This window comes from Camelus dromedarius, chromosome 8 (genome assembly GCF_036321535.1).
Source record: "Camelus dromedarius isolate mCamDro1 chromosome 8, mCamDro1.pat, whole genome shotgun sequence".
In the NCBI taxonomy this organism is placed as follows: domain Eukaryota; kingdom Metazoa; phylum Chordata; class Mammalia; order Artiodactyla; family Camelidae; genus Camelus; species Camelus dromedarius.
The window spans coordinates 6616854-6634520 of record NC_087443.1 but is presented as its reverse complement, the minus strand read 5'-3'; the positions used below and the strand labels follow the sequence as shown (position 1 = coordinate 6634520).

General features: G+C 49.3%; 1 protein-coding gene across 1 annotated transcript in view; it reads right to left on the bottom strand.

Annotated features, from left to right (window-relative positions):
• Positions 1 to 4633: 4633 nt before the first annotated feature.
• GNPAT (glyceronephosphate O-acyltransferase) overlaps positions 4634 to 17667 on the bottom strand; it is a 29497-nt gene continuing 16463 nt past the window's right edge. The window contains exons 4-16 of the mRNA XM_010995420.3: positions 16821 to 16950; positions 15973 to 16100; positions 15584 to 15659; positions 15187 to 15338; positions 14939 to 15069; positions 13271 to 13494; positions 10407 to 10649; positions 9098 to 9177; positions 8189 to 8329; positions 6958 to 7057; positions 6779 to 6872; positions 6271 to 6332; positions 4634 to 4938 (exon numbers count right to left, since the gene is read on the bottom strand). Of these exons, the coding sequence (XP_010993722.2) occupies positions 4895 to 4938; positions 6271 to 6332; positions 6779 to 6872; positions 6958 to 7057; positions 8189 to 8329; positions 9098 to 9177; positions 10407 to 10649; positions 13271 to 13494; positions 14939 to 15069; positions 15187 to 15338; positions 15584 to 15659; positions 15973 to 16100; positions 16821 to 16950 (1605 nt within the window). The 3' untranslated portion in view covers positions 4634 to 4894. The remainder of the gene's footprint in view (positions 4939 to 6270; positions 6333 to 6778; positions 6873 to 6957; positions 7058 to 8188; positions 8330 to 9097; positions 9178 to 10406; positions 10650 to 13270; positions 13495 to 14938; positions 15070 to 15186; positions 15339 to 15583; positions 15660 to 15972; positions 16101 to 16820; positions 16951 to 17667) is intronic.

Genomic DNA, 17667 nt, shown 5'->3' with positions numbered 1-17667 from the left:
GCCGGAGAGCCGGTGCGGGAGCATGCCGCGTCTTAGTGCTCACAAGGGAGTGAAAGACCATGGGGCAGAAATCCAGAAGGAAACCCAGCGAGGTGGGCCCAGCGCCCGAAAGTATTTTTCCCTGGCCGCCTGCTGCGTCCCAAGAAGTGGCTGAGAAGTTGAAACAGGCTGTCAGCAGATTCACAAGTGTAGGGGGGCGAAAATTGGACTTCAGGGTGTGCCAGGAGGGGTGACCCTGGTAAAATCCCTTCCAAGCTTTGGGTTGAAATCCTTAAAATCTGTTCCCTATGTGTAAAGGCAACCAGAAAAAAAGAGGCCATCAAGGGAACTGAAGCTAAAGGTGGACCCATCTTAAATTTACCCTAATTGGATGAAGGGGACTTGAGGTTGCTGAGTTCTCCAGTGGTCTGCCGGGACAAATACAAAAACTTTCACTGAGGATGGGAAAACTCTCCTAGGCCTCAGATAGCCTAGTTTTGTTTGTTTGCTTGTTTCTTTTTCTTTTATGTACAGTGTTCAGCACTCAAATAAAAATACTGAAATCTTTGAGGAAAAGAGACCATTTGATGAAAACCCAAGAGAAACAATAGACAATAGAAACAGACTAACAGGAGACCCAGATAAAAAGAGTTGTCGGGCACAGACTTTCATATGTTCACAGGAATAATGGCGAATTTTGAGAATTTCTCAGGGAACAGGAAACTAAAAAGTGAACAAACAAAATAATGAAATGGGGAACACAAGCTGTAAAATTCAACAATGGAAACTGAGAATTCAGTAGATTGATTTAAGAGTCAGGCAGACCTGGCATTAATGACCCAGAGGAGAGGTTAAATGTAAACATCCAGGTCATACGCGACTTCTGAGGTGGACTGAAGTCTGCCTGTGGAATGTGTAGCGCTCTAAGTAAACTTGCTTCTGGGAGGAAAGAAAAGAAAAGAATCGGAAGGAAAGAAAAGAAAGAAAAAGGAAAGGAAAGAAAAAAGGAAGGAAAAGAAAAGGAAAGAAAAGAAAAGGAAGGAAAGAAAGAAAGAAAACATTCAGACTAAGACACAAAGGAAACCTAAAAAGAGCATCAAAGGCATCTGGAATGCAGATAATTAGACCCTCAGAAGGAAAAGAGTATTATTTTCCTGTTTTCATCTTTTTATTTTGGCCCTAATTTGTGAGAAATGTCTTCATCTCCCAACCTTCAATTGAGTCTTTTTGTCTGACTATCTCCTTTACAGAGGATCTTTTATCTCACTGAGGGTGTTAAGAATGTCCAGTTTTGTTGTGACTATGAAGGTGTCCCTCGGGCTCGCCCCAGGGCTGTGTTCTCCATGCCGGCGCACCCAGCCCTGCCCCGCCTGCCGCCCTCACCCTCACCTGGGACCCCATTGCTTATTTCTGGGTTCTCAGCTCATCTTCCAGGCTGTGTCCTGAGTCCTCCCCCACCTACCTGTCCCCTCCCCTTGCTTCCCCCAGTGATGCCGGTGGCCCGCTGTGACAGACAGGCCTACCAGATAAAGTACAACACCGTTCCATTTGAACTTCACAATGAATAATTTTTAGTAAGGATGTGTATGTTATTTATACCTCAAGTAAGAAAAAAGTGGAAGAGGGAGCCAGAAGGAGAATGAGGAAGAGGCAGCGTGAGAAGGACTCAGCACAACACCGTGGCTTTGAGGGGAACCAGGAGCCACGGGACCTGAGTGGCCTCCAGAGGCTGGAAAAGGCAAAATAAAAATACACCCAGCGGAGTCTCCAGAAGGCCTGTGCCCTGATTTCTGCCCACTGAGGTTCCTTTCAGACTTCCGACCTCCTAAGCAGTAAAATACTAAATTTGTTGAAGCCACAGACACCTGAAACTTCATAAACTTCAGAAAAGTGATTCTAAAGCCTTTCTGAGAAAGCAAAGAGTTTATGTTCAGGAATCAGAATGATTCTAATCAACTTTAGAAAACGGAAGATAATGAAGAAATGCTTTTCAAAATTCTGAAGGGAAATGGTTTCTAACCTGGAGTTCTATACAGCTAAACCGTCAGACAACTCTCCGAGTGGACAAAGACACTTTTAAACAGGCGAGGTCTAAAACATTAACCCCTCACACCCCTGTAAGATGGGCTTCACCAAAATGAACAAACAAACAAAGACATGGGATCCAAGCAAGAAGAGGATCCCACACAGGACAGTGAGGGAATTGTCAAGATGACAGTGAAGGGAAGCTCCAGGCTGACAGCTTACAGCAGGCCTGGAGAGCAACCAGCCCAGAGTGGGCTCTAGAAAAGTGATGTGTTTGAATCCACTGCTGGGAGATTCATACTGTCAGAGTTGACAATTTTCATCTGGAAAAAAAAGAGTAAGGCTATGAACAAAGTCAAAGAAGGCATCAAAATCTGTTTTCCACCCCACAGTGAATGATTCCATCCTATTGATGGGAGGAAGAAGAGTTGCTGGGAAAAGCTCAGCTGACCGTGGAAGACGGCAGGTGTCTGTGAGAGAGAGAGAGAGAGACGGGCTTAACAGCTGGGCGGAGGCCAGCTCTTAAGGTTGTCGGTCAGGGATGCAAGCACCCGCGGCTGGACTGGCCACTCTGGAAGCAGCATCCAAGCTTGTTTTCTCTGAGAGGTCGAGTCAGGTTTGTCCCCGTCAGCAGAAGTAGTAATGACAGGTGACACTTATTGCCAAAGACTTTCAAACATTTTACTGGCATTTATATTTCTCACAACCCAGGAGGTATGATCATCATCCCCATTTTATGGATAAGGAAACTGAGGCTTTGAGAGTTTAAGCAAATCACACATGAACACAAGGCTAGTGGACGGTAGAGCTGGATTGCATGCCCAGTCGGGCTCCAGACCCTGCGTTCTTAGCTGCTACATTAGCTTGGGTTTGGATGGGGGCGCATGTCAGGCAGGATGTGCGCTCTGGATACCTGTGTGACGTGGGAGGGCTCGGGGAGACTGAGGGGAAAGCCCCGCCCCCTCCCACAGCGCCTCTGCTGCGAGGCCTCATTGGTTTGGGCTGCACCCATTTCCCTGTCCCTCCATCTGCCTCCCTGCCTGGCTCTCATGTCAGGGCTGGCCAGGAGACAAGCCTACAGCCACTTGCACCCCAAGCTCCAAAGTGTCTGTCCTCAAACCTGAAAAGTGTTACCGCAGGCCTGGAAGTAAACAGAAGCTGCCTTGCTCCATCCCCGACACATGCGCAGAGCATGAGACGACAAGTGCCCCACCTGGGTGTTGGGGGATTCCTCCCAAGGCGCACCCACCCAGCAAGCACTGGCCACGGTCCCTGCCTCCCCGTTGCTCGGGACTCGCCCCGCCTCTCCCGGGGGCAGCAGCCTAGCGCCCTGTTTAGCCGGTATGCCATCCAGTCCTCGGGCAGGAACCGTTCACCTGACTCCTCAGCTCTGGGTCAACCTCCACCGGCTCTGGGTGCATCCTCTCTGGCTTCCCAGACAAGCACAGCCACACGGAGGGCCCGTCCGCCGGCGGCGTGCGGACTAGTGCAGTGGCTCTCCAACCTGAGCGCGCAGCGGGAACAGCCTGGCCTCTGGGGAACAAACGCACATTCGGGAACTTGGACCCAAGAAGTCCTACAACCACATGTTGAGAAATGTCAGCACTTCCCGTGGCACTCATACTCTAATTCAAATGTTTTACAAAGGTCTGTAAGCCACAGTACGTGTTGAGCCGTGCTGCTATGGATTGAATTGTGGCCCCCAAATTCAGATATGGAAGACCTAAGCCCCAGTGTGGCTGTATCTGGAGGTGCAGCCTTTGGGAAGTACTTAGGGCTAGTTGGGGTAACGGGGTGGGGCCCTAGTCTGGTAGGATTAGGGTCCTTACAGGAAGAGACCAGAGAGAGATGGAGCGCTCTCCACGTGCACAAAAAAGAGGTAATCAGTGTGTGGCAAGATGGTGGCCTCGTACAAGCCCACAAGGGGCTTCGGAATGAAATCTACCTCGTTGGCACGTTGATCTTGGACTCCCAGCCTCCAGCACTGTGAGAGAACAAATTTGGTTACACTGCCCGCTCTGTGGTATTTCATTATTGCGGCCCAAGCAGACGAATACACCTGCCTTTCCTTCTAATTTCACTTGCCATGACGCGTCTCAGCCACGCTGGTCTTTCAGGTCCTTGAGAACCAGCCCCAGGACATTTTGATCACTGTTCTCTCTGCACGCTCCACCCTCTGTCCTCTCCTCTGTCACCTCAACCCCCACACTTCGAGGGCTGGCTCTTCTTAATTCTCGGCTTGAATGTCACTGTCAGAGGTGGCGAGCTGTCAAGGTGCTGGCTGTTCACCCATCTTATTGCAAACTCTCCCTCCCTTGAACTGCTGAGCTTTTTCATGACCTATCTCCCTCCTCACTTCGCTTGGTTGCACGAACTTTCTCTAATTCAGTTACACCGATTAAGGCCCTTGGGTGGAGAAATGTAACGTAAGCTAGCTGCTGTGCTATCATACATCTATCAAACGTGAGGCAGCTTCAATTAAAAAAAGCCACGAGAAACGTAAGCTACACCCCTTCCGGGAGTTCTGACAGCAGGAGCCTTCAGAGATGCTGCTCTTTAATTCAGACGTCAACGTGAACGTTTCATGCATGTAATCAGCTGGAAAGTGCTAGTCAACTAGGAGCTGGGCTTTGTTTTTCCAAACGTGTTTCCAAAAAGCTGTTTATTTTACAACACACACAGAGCTAGATACAAATGCCTTTCTAAACAGGGTGGAGAAGACGTCACTGGTTGCTTGAACTGATCATTTCTTCCTCTCCAGGGCCCCCGTGCTTGAAGCCTCATGACGTACGAGGAGGTGGGCTCCTCCTTCTGTTCCGGTTTGTTGTAACATGCGTCCTTGCGTGACGGTGACTGTGTGACCAGTTTTCCCCTAACTGTTTGGCAATCGTTAAAGCTTTGCAGTTACTGGTTTTCCTACTGGTGTCTTACAACCTAAGGTAAAAAGAGAGGGAGAGAGAGACGGCTCTTGAGGTGACACTGAGGCTGCCCTTCCTGGTACAGCTGTTTAGGCACTGGCCAAAGAGAAACCCGGACACCTACGCAGAGTTCTACAGGCTGACAAACCACCAGTGGAGACACCAGCCTCCTTCGCAGGAGCAGCAGTGTCTCAAAGGGGAGACAGGCAGGGCCAGCGCCCCCCAGCCAGGGGCGGAGCCGGGAGTCAAACCCAGTCATGTTTTCTGAACTTCAAGCCCAGTATGTTTGAGTACGTTCACGCCCGTGTATTTGCCTTCCGAGGTTAAGAAGTCAACGCCATCGTCCTCAGAGTGAGGGTTCGGGGGTTTGTTTCAGCCTCATGACTCTCTTACCAAATTCAAAATCCAGTTTCCAGGTGACATATTCTGAGAGCTCAGAATAAACAGGAGACTGGGATTTCAATCTATGTATTTTCTTCAATAAGAAATTAGTGTTTCACCTTCCGTGTCAGCTTTACCTTTGCCCTTCTGTCCTTTTTCTTCAGTGATTCTCCTTTGACCTGAGCTGGTTTTCCCCTGGTCCCAACAGACGTCTGTCTACAGCTCGTCTCTGCAGCCTTCACGATGCGCTGGGTTAGGCCAAGGCGCAAAGCCGCAGAGACGCCACTCGGTGAGTTAGCGCTTACTGCATGTGCTCAGCAGGCAACTGTTCTTCTCAAATGCTGGCGCCCTCCCCTTCTAAAGTCACCCCATCACTCTTACAGGAAGGGTTCTCTACCTCCCCTGACCTCCTGTATCTGTTTATACCCGCGGTCTTGACTCTTACTGTATACCATACACACATGGCCCTGTCTTTTGGGGCTGGACCATTTCTTTATCAGCTGATAGGATCTAGGGAAGAGAGTGGGTTGGATTAACACCCAAGGGTGTGCTACCAGCCCCCAATTCTGAGTTCAGAAAGTCTATCTGATGTGGACACTGACCCAGCCCCGTACCTGGGAAAGAAGAGAACTGAGAGTGGACAGGGACTGAGTGAACCCAAGGACTAAGACGAGAGGTGTTCTCTTGATGTTCACCGCGACTAGATATAAAGGGCCGAGACCCTGGACCCGGATTAGCCGTGCTGGCTGATACTTTATGCTGTATTTACTACTGCCTGTCTTATGCTTGTTGTGTTTTCCCTGTTAATTTTCTCCTTAGTTTCCCTGAGAAAATTATAGATGATAGAAATAGTTCTCTGTGTATATTAAAACTCTTCTGCTGTTGATAAATTATTTGGTGCCATCCTTTCTGGTGTGTTGATAAATACAATGTAAAAACCCACTATATTTTATTAAATTGTACTTACCAAGCATTTCTTCTAACCTTGTTGTAGCAGGCTCATTCACATTAAATACATAGTCATTATTTCTAGGAGAAAAAGTAACAAGCTTTCTTATTGTATAAGCTAGGAGGAAAAGACAGCTGTAGCGTTTTTATACAGAGGACGACTCTGAAATAGTCTTCCTCAAGGCCAGTTGTAAATAGCTGAGAGGTGTGTGTATATACATGAAAGAATACACACGCATGCACACTGCGTGCCCCGAGACGTTTCTTACAATTAATCTATGAATTTCAATATTAGGTCAAAGCCAAAATGCTGGCCTGAAGCACCTTCTTTCTTTGCTTCCACATTTCTATTCATAACCACATGAAATGTGCATGGTGACTCAGCTCGTCGGGACACGGACAGGTGGCGCACACGTGTGTTCGCTAGATCACTGCGGATCCCCCGTCAGCCCCTCCCTGGGTCCCGCGCGCACCGCTACCAGCCGCGGCGGCCCCTCGAGCAGCCGCCGGGCCGTGCGGGTACTTACACCTTCCTCTTCTCCACCACGCCCAGCCTCACGAAAGTGGCCAAGGCATTCTTCTGTACGTCGGAAGATAACACATCGTAACACTGCGAGGCACCTGGGGCAGAGGGAGAGGGAGAGGGAGCGTTCCTGAGCGGCTCCTCCTCCTCCGCTAAGAAACCGCCCACGGAGCCGCGACTGACCTTGATCGAGAAGCTGGCTCGTGAACTTTCTAACTCTCACCAAGTACTGCTTCTCAGTGAAGTGGTCTTCTTCTTCGTTCAAGAGGTATTTGCAAATTATCTGATTTTAGGAGGGAGGGTGAGAGGAAGAGAAAGTGAGAGGCGCGGCCAAATACGACAGGACAGTCAATAACCTCTCACTGCCCCCTCTTATCCGAATGACAGATACATCACATTAGAGCAGAAGATGGGCCACCCTCGCCAAAGGTGTGGGTACAGAAAACCTGCCCGAGTTTTAGGTCTTTCTTGAGCTTACATCACTTTGTAGAATTAGGAAAAAAAAAAGAGTTTGAAATAACATTGACATTTATTAAAATATAATTTCCCACTTTAAGGGATTGCAAGTTAAGTAAATTAGTCTTGTCTCATTATACCTGATGCTGCCTAGGAAGAGAGGGGCCAGATGTTTTGTAACTTTTTCTTCTCTAAAAACACCCAGTAACATGCTAGGCCCCCAAATTCTTGACGATCTGTACTGCAGACAGGTGCTTAGAGGCAGAAGGAGCACTCATCCAGTCCCTGGGGTCAGACTTCACGCCTGGAGGCTGACGCGGGGTTCTCTCCCTGACCACAGCATCCTCTGCCGGGAAGGTGGTCCCGGGTGCCTCTAACCATCACACACAGCTGAGAGCCACAGGGTCCTCTTCTTGATGAAGGTGCATAGGGCCCCCTCAAGGCTCGCTCCCCTCTCATGTGCCCTGAGTCCCCCTGAATCGCGGCACAATTCCCGCTGGGCACAAATACCATCCCCTCTCTGTAACCACTCCTTTGAGCTCAAACTATTTCAGATCCTTGAACTTTTTCCTTCCTTTCCAACCTTAGCATTTAGTAATATGAATAATAACTGACTTTATCACTCAAATCCTTCGTTTATTAGGGGCCTACTATGGATCACACGCCCTGCTACATGCTACGAACAAAAGCCACAGACACAGTGGGACACTGCTGGGGTGTAACTGCTTGTGGCATCAGGAAGCTGTTATCCTCTCGGGCTGAAATGGACCAAGGTCCACTGTGAGGGAGCAAGGTCTCACCTGAGAGGCGAGCTCACTCATCCTGTTAATCTCTCTAGTTCTGCCATTCACCTGGGGAAGACACTGGCCCTTCAGACCAGTGATAAGTACAGACTGGGAAAGTCTCAGGTATGCCAGACATGGGAGGATGAAGGCGAACTTGAGAAAAACTCACACACCTGGTAAGATTCCACAAAAGGTTTAAAGAGTCCTACTAAAAATTCTAACACGGTGTTTCCTTTTTCTGTAACGAGGATGTCCCTTGTCGTCACTTGTATGGCCTCACTTTTACAAAGCAGATAACAGCCTTCTTCGAAGTCCTGGAAGGGGAGGGGAGAAGACAGAATGTGTCCACTAATTCAGGTCAACGATCTGCCGCGGGGCCCCATTCTGTGCACCTGGGACGAGAAAAGCACCAGCTGATTCCACAACCCTTCCCAGATGGTTCTGGTTGTTAGAAAATGTTGAACCTTGAATACAGCAAACACACAAAAAGCTGATGAGCCTCGGTGATCACGATCTTTGCACGGCCACACTCCTCATGTGTAAGCAGAAGTGCGCGCAGCAAGTCGGAAACACCCTGAGAATCACGCTGTGCTTAAAAACCGCCATCCTTACTTCCTACCAAACAGAACCTGTGCCCTCGGCATGACGGACAGAAACCCAGCCCCCTGCTGTTGGTCCTGGCACTGCCCCTCACCCCAAGCCAGCAGTCCAGCTCCGGGAGCCCAGTCCTTCACCAGCGGCCTACACGACCAGGCAAGGCCTCTGTTCTCTAACCTCAAAGCAGAAGGCCCTGCTCACTCCAAAAGGTTGTGTTGGAAAAAGCGTACTGGCTGGTAAATTTTTAACAAAATAGAGTTGGTTTACAACATTTGCACTACTGGTTCAAAGGTGTGGTTGAATAATCCCTAAATTACTGACTAAATTTGACAGAGAATTAAAACAACTGCTGAACTGTGAGTGCCCACGTTTCTCTTTAGTTCTGCTGCATGTAGCCCTGAAGGAAGGGGAGACACTGTGAAGCCAAGCCTAACATTTCCGGAACTCACACCGCAAACACACCTGCTTCGGCAGTAAGGATTTACCTTTAGTGCATTTCCTGGAAGGAAGATGAACTCATCTGAAAAAACACTGCACAGGAAGCGAAAGCAACTGTAGACATCCTCTGGAAATAAATTCATTACGTACAATTACAACATTGCTTTTGCAACGTTTAGGTAGTACCAAGAAGTCCATGGTACTCCAAAACGTAGTATTTTAAAGGCATATTATTTATATACCAGAGGCAAGAATTGAGGCCCCCAGAGGAAGCTATAACCAATCCCCAGCAGGGAAGGGAAGGAACAGAGTGTCAGTCCCTTCCATGCTCACCTGCTGACGTCTTTAGCACACCCACAGCGCTGGAACACACGGGCTCTCAGTAACGGAAAGTACTGGCTTAGCCCTCGGACATGTGGGTCTACCCGCCCATCAGCTAGAGAGCCCTCCATCTTTCTGATGGATGCTATGAGTCTTCTCAGTAGGAAGACATACCTACACGTGGGCACAAATGACTGCCTGCAGTTGCAGGGTGTCCACCGTGCTCCCGAAGACCACACACACGCCCCTGGGCTGTGGACAACTCTCAGGGTGAGACGCCTCAGACAGAACCACGGTCAACAATCGAGTTTTCCGTGCCCTGACCCAGGCTGGCGGACCTCTCTGGGCCCGCTTCCTCATTCACAAAATGAGAGCACGAACGCAGGACCCTGGAGGTTCCTTCCGAGGCTAAAGGTTGGTGGCTGAGCCCAGTGCTTCTTAGCTCGGGCTTCTTAGCGTTACCTACAGAGCTTCGAGTAACAAAAACAGAAACGCCAATTTCTGGCCCAAACCCCAGGCCGACTGCATCAGAAACCTCTGGGGTGGGCCTCCAATAATTCTAAGGACAGCCGGGTAGAAAACCCCCGGCCTTGACTACAGCTTCCTGAGAAGACTGGTCTGCTCACTGCAACCAGAGAGCTCCTGTGTCTGAGCCCTGGCGTCCCGCTGGGCTGGCCGCCCTCCCTGCCTGCTGCTGTCGGAGGCAGGCGCTGTCCCAGTGCGAAGAGCATCGGACCGGGAAGGACTGAGCTCCAGCCCCGACCCTCCCGGGGGAAGCAGGAGTCTCTAGGCTGTATCTTCTGTACTAATAAAGGGAGAAGCTTAGATGAGACGATGTCTTAGGTCCCTTTCAATTCCTAAATTCTAAGCGGACAGCCATGTATTTAGGGGGAAAAAAACCTAACTGCTTCTGAGGGCAGGCCCCATCCCTTGCTGGTGGGTGGGCTGCGCTGTCAGGCTTCAAACGCTGCCCCCTCTACGGAACTGAACGGCCAGCTCTCTTCCAAAATTCAGGACCATATTCCCGAGAGTTACCTTTCCTGAACCCAGGTGTCATCTGCAACGCCAAGGCCACGAAGGAAGGGCGGACAAAAGTGTTGAGCAGCTGGTTCCTGTACGCCGAACACATGAGGAGGGTGATGTGCTGGAAGACGAGTCCATCCACCACGTCCGAGTCCCCGGCGTCCACCTTCAGAGCCACCCGGTCCGTGGCGAGACTGACGATGTTGGAGTGCAGGAGGAGGCTGGACTGGATGACGTCCTCAGCAGCTTCACTATCTACACATACAGACAGCACGATCGGGCCGACGGCAAAGACCCGGGTGGGCCACCGCCGGGGGACTGGGGCCCAGCGGGCCTCAACGCGAGTGACCTGACACGTTTATCTTCAAGTGCCGGCTACTGGTTTTAGGCTCCGCCAACTGAGGTAATAATGTCACACGTGAAGGATATTTTAAAAGTGCTAGTTCATGAATTGACTCTCTGTACGGACATGTAACAAGCATCCTTTTCTTATCCACCCCAAATCTGTCGGCCATCCTGAAATGCACACCCGTTCCCACTCTGAAAGCCAATGCTTCCTCAGGAACCAAGGGCATCCACAGTTTTGTAACAGCAAGTCACATGACAAAAAAATCACATCTATGCGAATCTAACAATACTAAGCAAGAAGGCATGCTACACACACACACACACACACACACACACACACACACTTGCTGAGACCAATTCCAAGATGGCAAGTGTATCGCTTTGCAACTTTGCAGGTAAACCAAAGGGCAGCCCAAAGAGGCACACTCAGCACCAGGTCTCCCTGAGCACAGAGGGACGGGGGGAGACTTCCTGGTGCTCCTACACCACAGGTGACTGCAGCAGTGGGCCCCTGACGGCTCCCGGTAAGTCATCACCTGACACCACACTGGCCTGGAGATGGCCGAGGAGTTAGAATTACAGAGGCACAATAAAGAGATGGTGAGATTTAACAAACATTCTTGGCAAGGGAAATCATTTTACCGTTACCCTGAGCCAAAGAGCTGGTTGATGGTATGCAAAGCAGGCACACGGGGCCAGCTGGGTGACAGGTTCTGCACGTGCTCCAGGGAGGGGCGGGGGATGTGTGGGCCTCCTTCGGGACTCATCGCGCTCGCCCTGGACTAACCTGCCTGTCTCAGCCTGCTCGAGGTCATGATGGTGTGTATGGTGATACTATGTATGTGACACAGTAGGGTTTACTTCACATATAGTATAATATGTATACCATAAAAAGGCCTGGATGTGAGAATGCTTAGGAATATGGGATAATCCGGGGAAAAAAGAAAAAAGGAACTGAATACATACAACACCTTCCAGATTAGGAACTGTGTTTAATCACGATACAGCACCCATGGGACTGAGTCACTCTAACTGGAGTTGTCTAGTGGCTGTGCAGACACTTTTAACTCTGGACTGGCCACATATTTATCCCATCTTGAAAAAGCAAAACACCTTCGAAAGACAGGCGCCTATAGGTTCATACGTTCCTGGGACAAATGGTTATGAGTCCATCCTTTGCCTATTCCTCTTTTGTGACTTTCTGCCTTTGCATCCTGTCGGACCATTTCAACACTGGAAACAGATGTCTGATTCATCTAATGTCCCTGTTGGTGACCATGCTCAGCTGACGGGCACTCCTGTTAGTGATTCTTCCTCTGCCACTGCCTGGCCCAGCTTCATTCCAGCTCGTCTCCCTGCCTCCAGTCTCTCCCCGCTGTGGTCCACCTCTTAAACGGACAGCAGGCTGCTTTCTACAGGCCAATCCATCACGCGTCCCTGCTGAAAATCTGCGACTGCTCCCCGTGACCTAGACTGCAGCCCGGCTCCCCAGGGCAGCAGGCCCCCACGACCCTGCCGCTGCCCGCGTCTCTGTCTTCCATCGCTCCCTCACCCACAGCCAACAACCACTGGCAGGGCGAGGGCTGTCTGGTGCTGTCGCACCACCTCACAGCTCCTAATCCCTCCAGCAGCAGCCTCCTCTCCAGCTGTCTCCTACAGAGCTTCCATTTTCCCGTTAAGATCGACTCCGAAGTCGCTTCCATGAAAGCTCCCCTGCACACAGGCACCTTCCCACACAGCAGCCTCAGGAACCCTCTGCGGTCTGTCCACAGCTCTCTGTCTTTACTTCAAATGAACCCTCTCTGCAAGTTTCCACGTCCCCCTCCACCTCTACCCCCCGCAGACCAGTGGGACCTCCAGAGCAGGGGCTGCATCTTGTTCATCTTTGTGTCCCGGGCAGGTCCCGGCACAGCTGAGGGCCTCAGTATAGGCTAATGAGTGGACAGGAGGCACGTGACTATAAATAATAACCCAGTCTTAGAAAGACTGCCTTTCCAACTACAGTCTCTGCAATTATAAACCAGAGATGGAAGACAACTTAAGCTAACTGTTGTCACGTACATCCCAAACTCCCGGCGTAGTATTCACAACTCCAATGAGGTTTTACAAAGCTGTTATTATCAGAGGATTGTACACCATTCTAAAGCCCAGCCCTTAAATCCTTATCATCCAGTGAGGCAAATGGCTTGCAATATGAGGTGGTAAAAAGAGGTGGGTGTAGAGGGAAGACCATGTGGGGTACAAAAAGATTCATTATTTATTCTCCACTCTGCCAGGTACCAAGGGGAGGCCACTCCAGTCCTCTGTTTATTCAGAGCCTCCCAGGGGGAAGTGACATATAAACAATTATTCTCAACTGATAAACACGTTGTGTTCAATGTCCTATTGTGATAAAAACAGACTAGGTTTTCCTTCTCTGAGCAACGCTCTGCTCAAAGTCCTACATAGGTTCTTCAGAGGCGACAAGTTTTCCAAACTGAAAAATAAAAACAGCAGATGCTCTCATCACATACGTCCTCGGTACCTACCAGGCCAGGTGAGGAAGCCCCCGAAGGCCTGGGCTAAGCCTCTCAGCCATAAAGTCTTCTCCACCAGGGTGTCGAAGTCCATGGATGGTCGGTTCTGCAGCAGGACGGCAACGATGAGCGACCACGCGTTCAGAACCAGGTTTTGAATTTGCAGAAGCTGTATTTTGTAGGCAACTTCAGTGACAAAGGCGTGCATGTCCTCAGACTGCTTCTGAGGAATATATCTAAAAGGAAGGATATGGGCAACAGATTACAGCCCTGCTACTCCGACACGCGAGTGGAGAGAGGGATGGGGGAGGCTCATATGCTCTGCCGACTGCGCTCTCCCGGGTCACAATGCAAGGATGCGCCTTCATTTTACTAGAGGATCGGTCCATTCATCTCTAGGATGCTCAAGAGGTGATTAAAAATATGCAGGGTAGCAGGGTTCTATCATTTCTGGTTCTGGGCCAAAAAAACCCCAAAACAAAACAAAACAAAAAACCCCCTAAAACAACTTTTACTGCTTGGTAAATGGGATATATCACTTCTTCTGTGAAAACCAACGCCTCTCCCAGGAGACGGAAGGACTCTGTCTGCTTGGAATCCACAGCACTTTGACTGTGTGTCCTGCAGAGCACACATATCGGGTTGTGATGCTATCTTCCGTGTGACAACTGCTCGTGTCCGTCCTGGACAGGCTGCTCAGTTCCCTGACGGCTACACTGTCCTTCCGAGAAGCTTCAGGGCACCAGCCAAGTCCTGCCACGGTCCTCGCCTGACGCATTCCTCAGGCACGGGTCACAGAACATTGAGCTGGACGATGTCAGGGGCCTACACAGAGCTGGCTGGAGCAGGGATATACATATGATCTAATAACAGCCAGATAATAAGGTGGCTTAATGTGAAAGTGTTAGCCAGCGAGGATTCCCGTGACAGGTAGCAACTGGTCAACCCAATTTGTGATCTACAGAGTGAGAGCCTGTGGCAGCTAAAGGCAACACCTGCTCTGCTAGCTAACAAAGCCGGGAGGGAGGCAGCAGACTGCCATGGGACCACTGGCGCTCCAGATGGCTATGAATGATGCTGCGGTCATGCGATGCCTAGCCGGGCAAGATGGTCTGTCTCCCTTACCTCCCCAGGTCTTTCTCTAAATGAAAAAAAACATTAGAAATGTGTATCTGTACCTGCATCCTGAAAGAACCTAACACAGTTCCTCGACCATAAAACTATAACCTGCCTGAGAAGAGGACTCACTCCCATTCAATATGATTACACAGTCCTTTCTAGGATCAAAAATAGCACTTAGGACATACTCTGGCTGGCCCACTGTCAGTGTTCAGCCATCCCACACGTGCCTGTTAACAAGGACTTTCTTCTCCTTGCTTTTAAGTGGCAGGGTACTGGGGAATTAGCTTGGGAAAGGGAATCAAAAACAGCACTTATGACTTTGAGGGCAGGCCAGGGGCTCTGTGTTCTGTTCTGTTTGTCTGAGCACCGTCTGACTCTGCATGTCGGACCCATACATTCCCACGGCTAGCTGCCTTTTTGGCCAACATTATTTAATCGAAGCTTTCTCCTTCTCTGAGCTCACATAACCAGGCTCAGTTCTAGAAGTGGTCAATTCAAGAATCCCAGTTTAGACTTTTCCCTGGTTCTCTGTCAGTTAGGAAAACACGGGCCTTGCACCTGGGAACCAAGTTGTATGGGCTCCGGCCCATCCTGCCAGCCGCCAGCGAGCGAAGTGACACAGGGTCTCCAAAGTATACGTGGATGTTTCCAAACTTTTCAGAGAGAATCCTCCTGGCTTTCAACAACCCCTGACAGCATCGCAACAAGGGAAGAGAAAAGAGGAATGAATTCTTACATCAGTTGATGTATAAGCTAGCATCTTCTCTAAATTTCAATAAAATCAAGTTTGGCTCTCCTTTACGTACAGCTGTGGATTCCTTTGGCTTAGGAACCCCAAGAAGCTCGTACGCATACAGAGTTTCTTCCAGTATCCTATCGTAACTGATGCTGATTGGGACCAGGTAGGTATCAAAAACTTCTCTTTTAAAAAACGGTTCCATCACAATATTCAGAAGGCCTGCAAACAGAGAGAGAAATGGGTTTTCACATATATTGAGAAGTAGGGCAAACAAGGGCACATAAATGGGAAGATCCTAAACACGCACGTTATATACCAAACCCATAAACTTAAGTAAACAGTTACGCTTAGAAGGAAAAGCGTGTCTTACAGAAAAGGGTGTCAAGTTCTACTTAGCAGCTAGGATGACACCACACTCGGAGCCTCTGGGTTTGCAGTTTCCCTTCAGCCCGTGGGGCACCTACCGAATTTAGGGGTCAGTGTCTTGGCGGAGCGGCTTCTTGTCCCTTCGAGGAAAAATTCAACAGGAGCATAACCATTCTTCAAAGAGAAAACACAAACAGACAAAACAAAACACAAAACCCGTTGCCTACTCTCAGAGTGAGAATCGCTTCTTTTGATTCCTCTTCCCGAGCCCCCTCCCAGCCCTCTGCCCAAACACTGCTCCCGGGGGAACTTAAACAAGAGAGCCACACAGAGTCAACAGACTGCTGAGGGGACGCACATTCCTGGAGGGGGAGGGAAAACAGCGAGGCCGTCCGTCCAGAAGTCAAGGATTTGAACAAGATCTCAGAGCAAACTTCAATGGAAAGAAAATACAGTTTGAAAGTACTTGGTAATTATTTGCATTTACCCGTAACATAGTTTTTACATATTCGGAGAACACAGCCCAGTAGAGTTTGTTGCCACCAAACGTGCGCCGCATGAAAAAGGCGCCCGACATCCGCAGCAGCTCGCCCACCATCTTCATCCCCAGGAAGTCTACGCAGGAAAGAACGGTTAACATTTATTTGCAGATCTTGAAACTTTCCATGAATATCTCAACTCAAATTCTATTAAGACTGATTTCACGTCTGTGAGACACCCCTGATCTTGAGAAGAGACATCGAACGGAATTATGGAAGAGAAGGGGCTCTGTGGGCAGGTGCCCACTGGGGGGCAGCCTTGGGCACCCCCACAGCTCCGCCGTCAGCTTCAAACAGTCCCCCTTCCCATTTTCCCTAACTTTCAAATAACTTCCTCACAGTCTACACAGATGGAAATGCCACTGAATTGTGCACTTAAAATGGTTAAGATGATAAATTTTATGTTTGTGTATTTTACTGCAATTAAAAAATACGTAAAAAGAATGTTAGGTCTATTTATTATCTATTTATTATTTACTATCTATAGATAGCCACCAACATTCTATCAAGTTAAAAAAAAACAAGCAATATGTATAGGTCGAATAATCTCATCTTTCAGCCTAAACCAAACACCTCTGTGCATCCACGCTCGCCTGTGTCTGGGCGTGCACGGTAAGGCACGTTACGGGGGGACTTAACCCAAACTACTAATCGCTGCTATGGCAAGGAAGAAGGGGGAGGCCATTTTCATCACTTTCTTCCAATACCTGGTATTGTTAAAATCATTCCAGTGAACACTTTGATTTTTATAATTAAAAAAAAAAAAACAAAAAAAGGAAAGAAAACAAATGCATACCCATTCCCGCTGCTATGACCGGCACCGGTAAGTCATAGTTGTATAAAAGGAAAGACAGCATCAGAAAGTCAATGTAACTTCGATGACTGGGCAGCAGAACCACGGGGTGCTCCTGGATGGCTCGCTGCAGCTTTAAAACAGACATCACACATCGAGCAACTTCAGCTTTCATATTATTAACATTGTGTCTTACATCAGAAAACAGAAGCATGTGTACAGGTAGAGGGAACACTAATGTGTCTGCTCCCCCAACCCGTACGCAGAACTTATTTCAGAGTTCTAGTTTAACAGTCTCCCACTGTGCAAGGACAGCAAAACCATCCGTTCTACAGGCCACAGTAATAATGGCCATGATCACTGAGCCCCGTTAAACATCTCACAAGTGCTGTTTAATGCCACGTATCTGTACGTTAGGCCGAGGCCTTAGCTCCCTCGTCTGTGACAAGGGCATGTCTCTAATAAATGGTGGAGCTGGGCATGGATCTCAAGTCAGTCTGAGTTAAAAGGTCAACTGTTAACCGCTGCCCTGGACTGGCTGTTTGTAGGAAGAGAGAATGAAACTTCTGGAGAGAGAAACTAGGAATTGTGAGGACGAATGAAAGGTGCACTATTTCGCTGTTGATGCCCTGGACTGACTGCCGGGCAGCGGGCGCCACGGAGCTGGGAAGATGCGTCTGAGCTTCCCAATGCGTTCCTCAGGCTCTCAGCCTCACGAGTACTCCCTGTATCGATGTGCTCTGTTTTTCTGAAATCTAAATAGGTAACCAACTGAGGCAACAGTCTGTGACCCGCGAAGACATGGCCAGCAACACTCCCTGGCCTCAGCACGGTGCCACACATTCTCTGA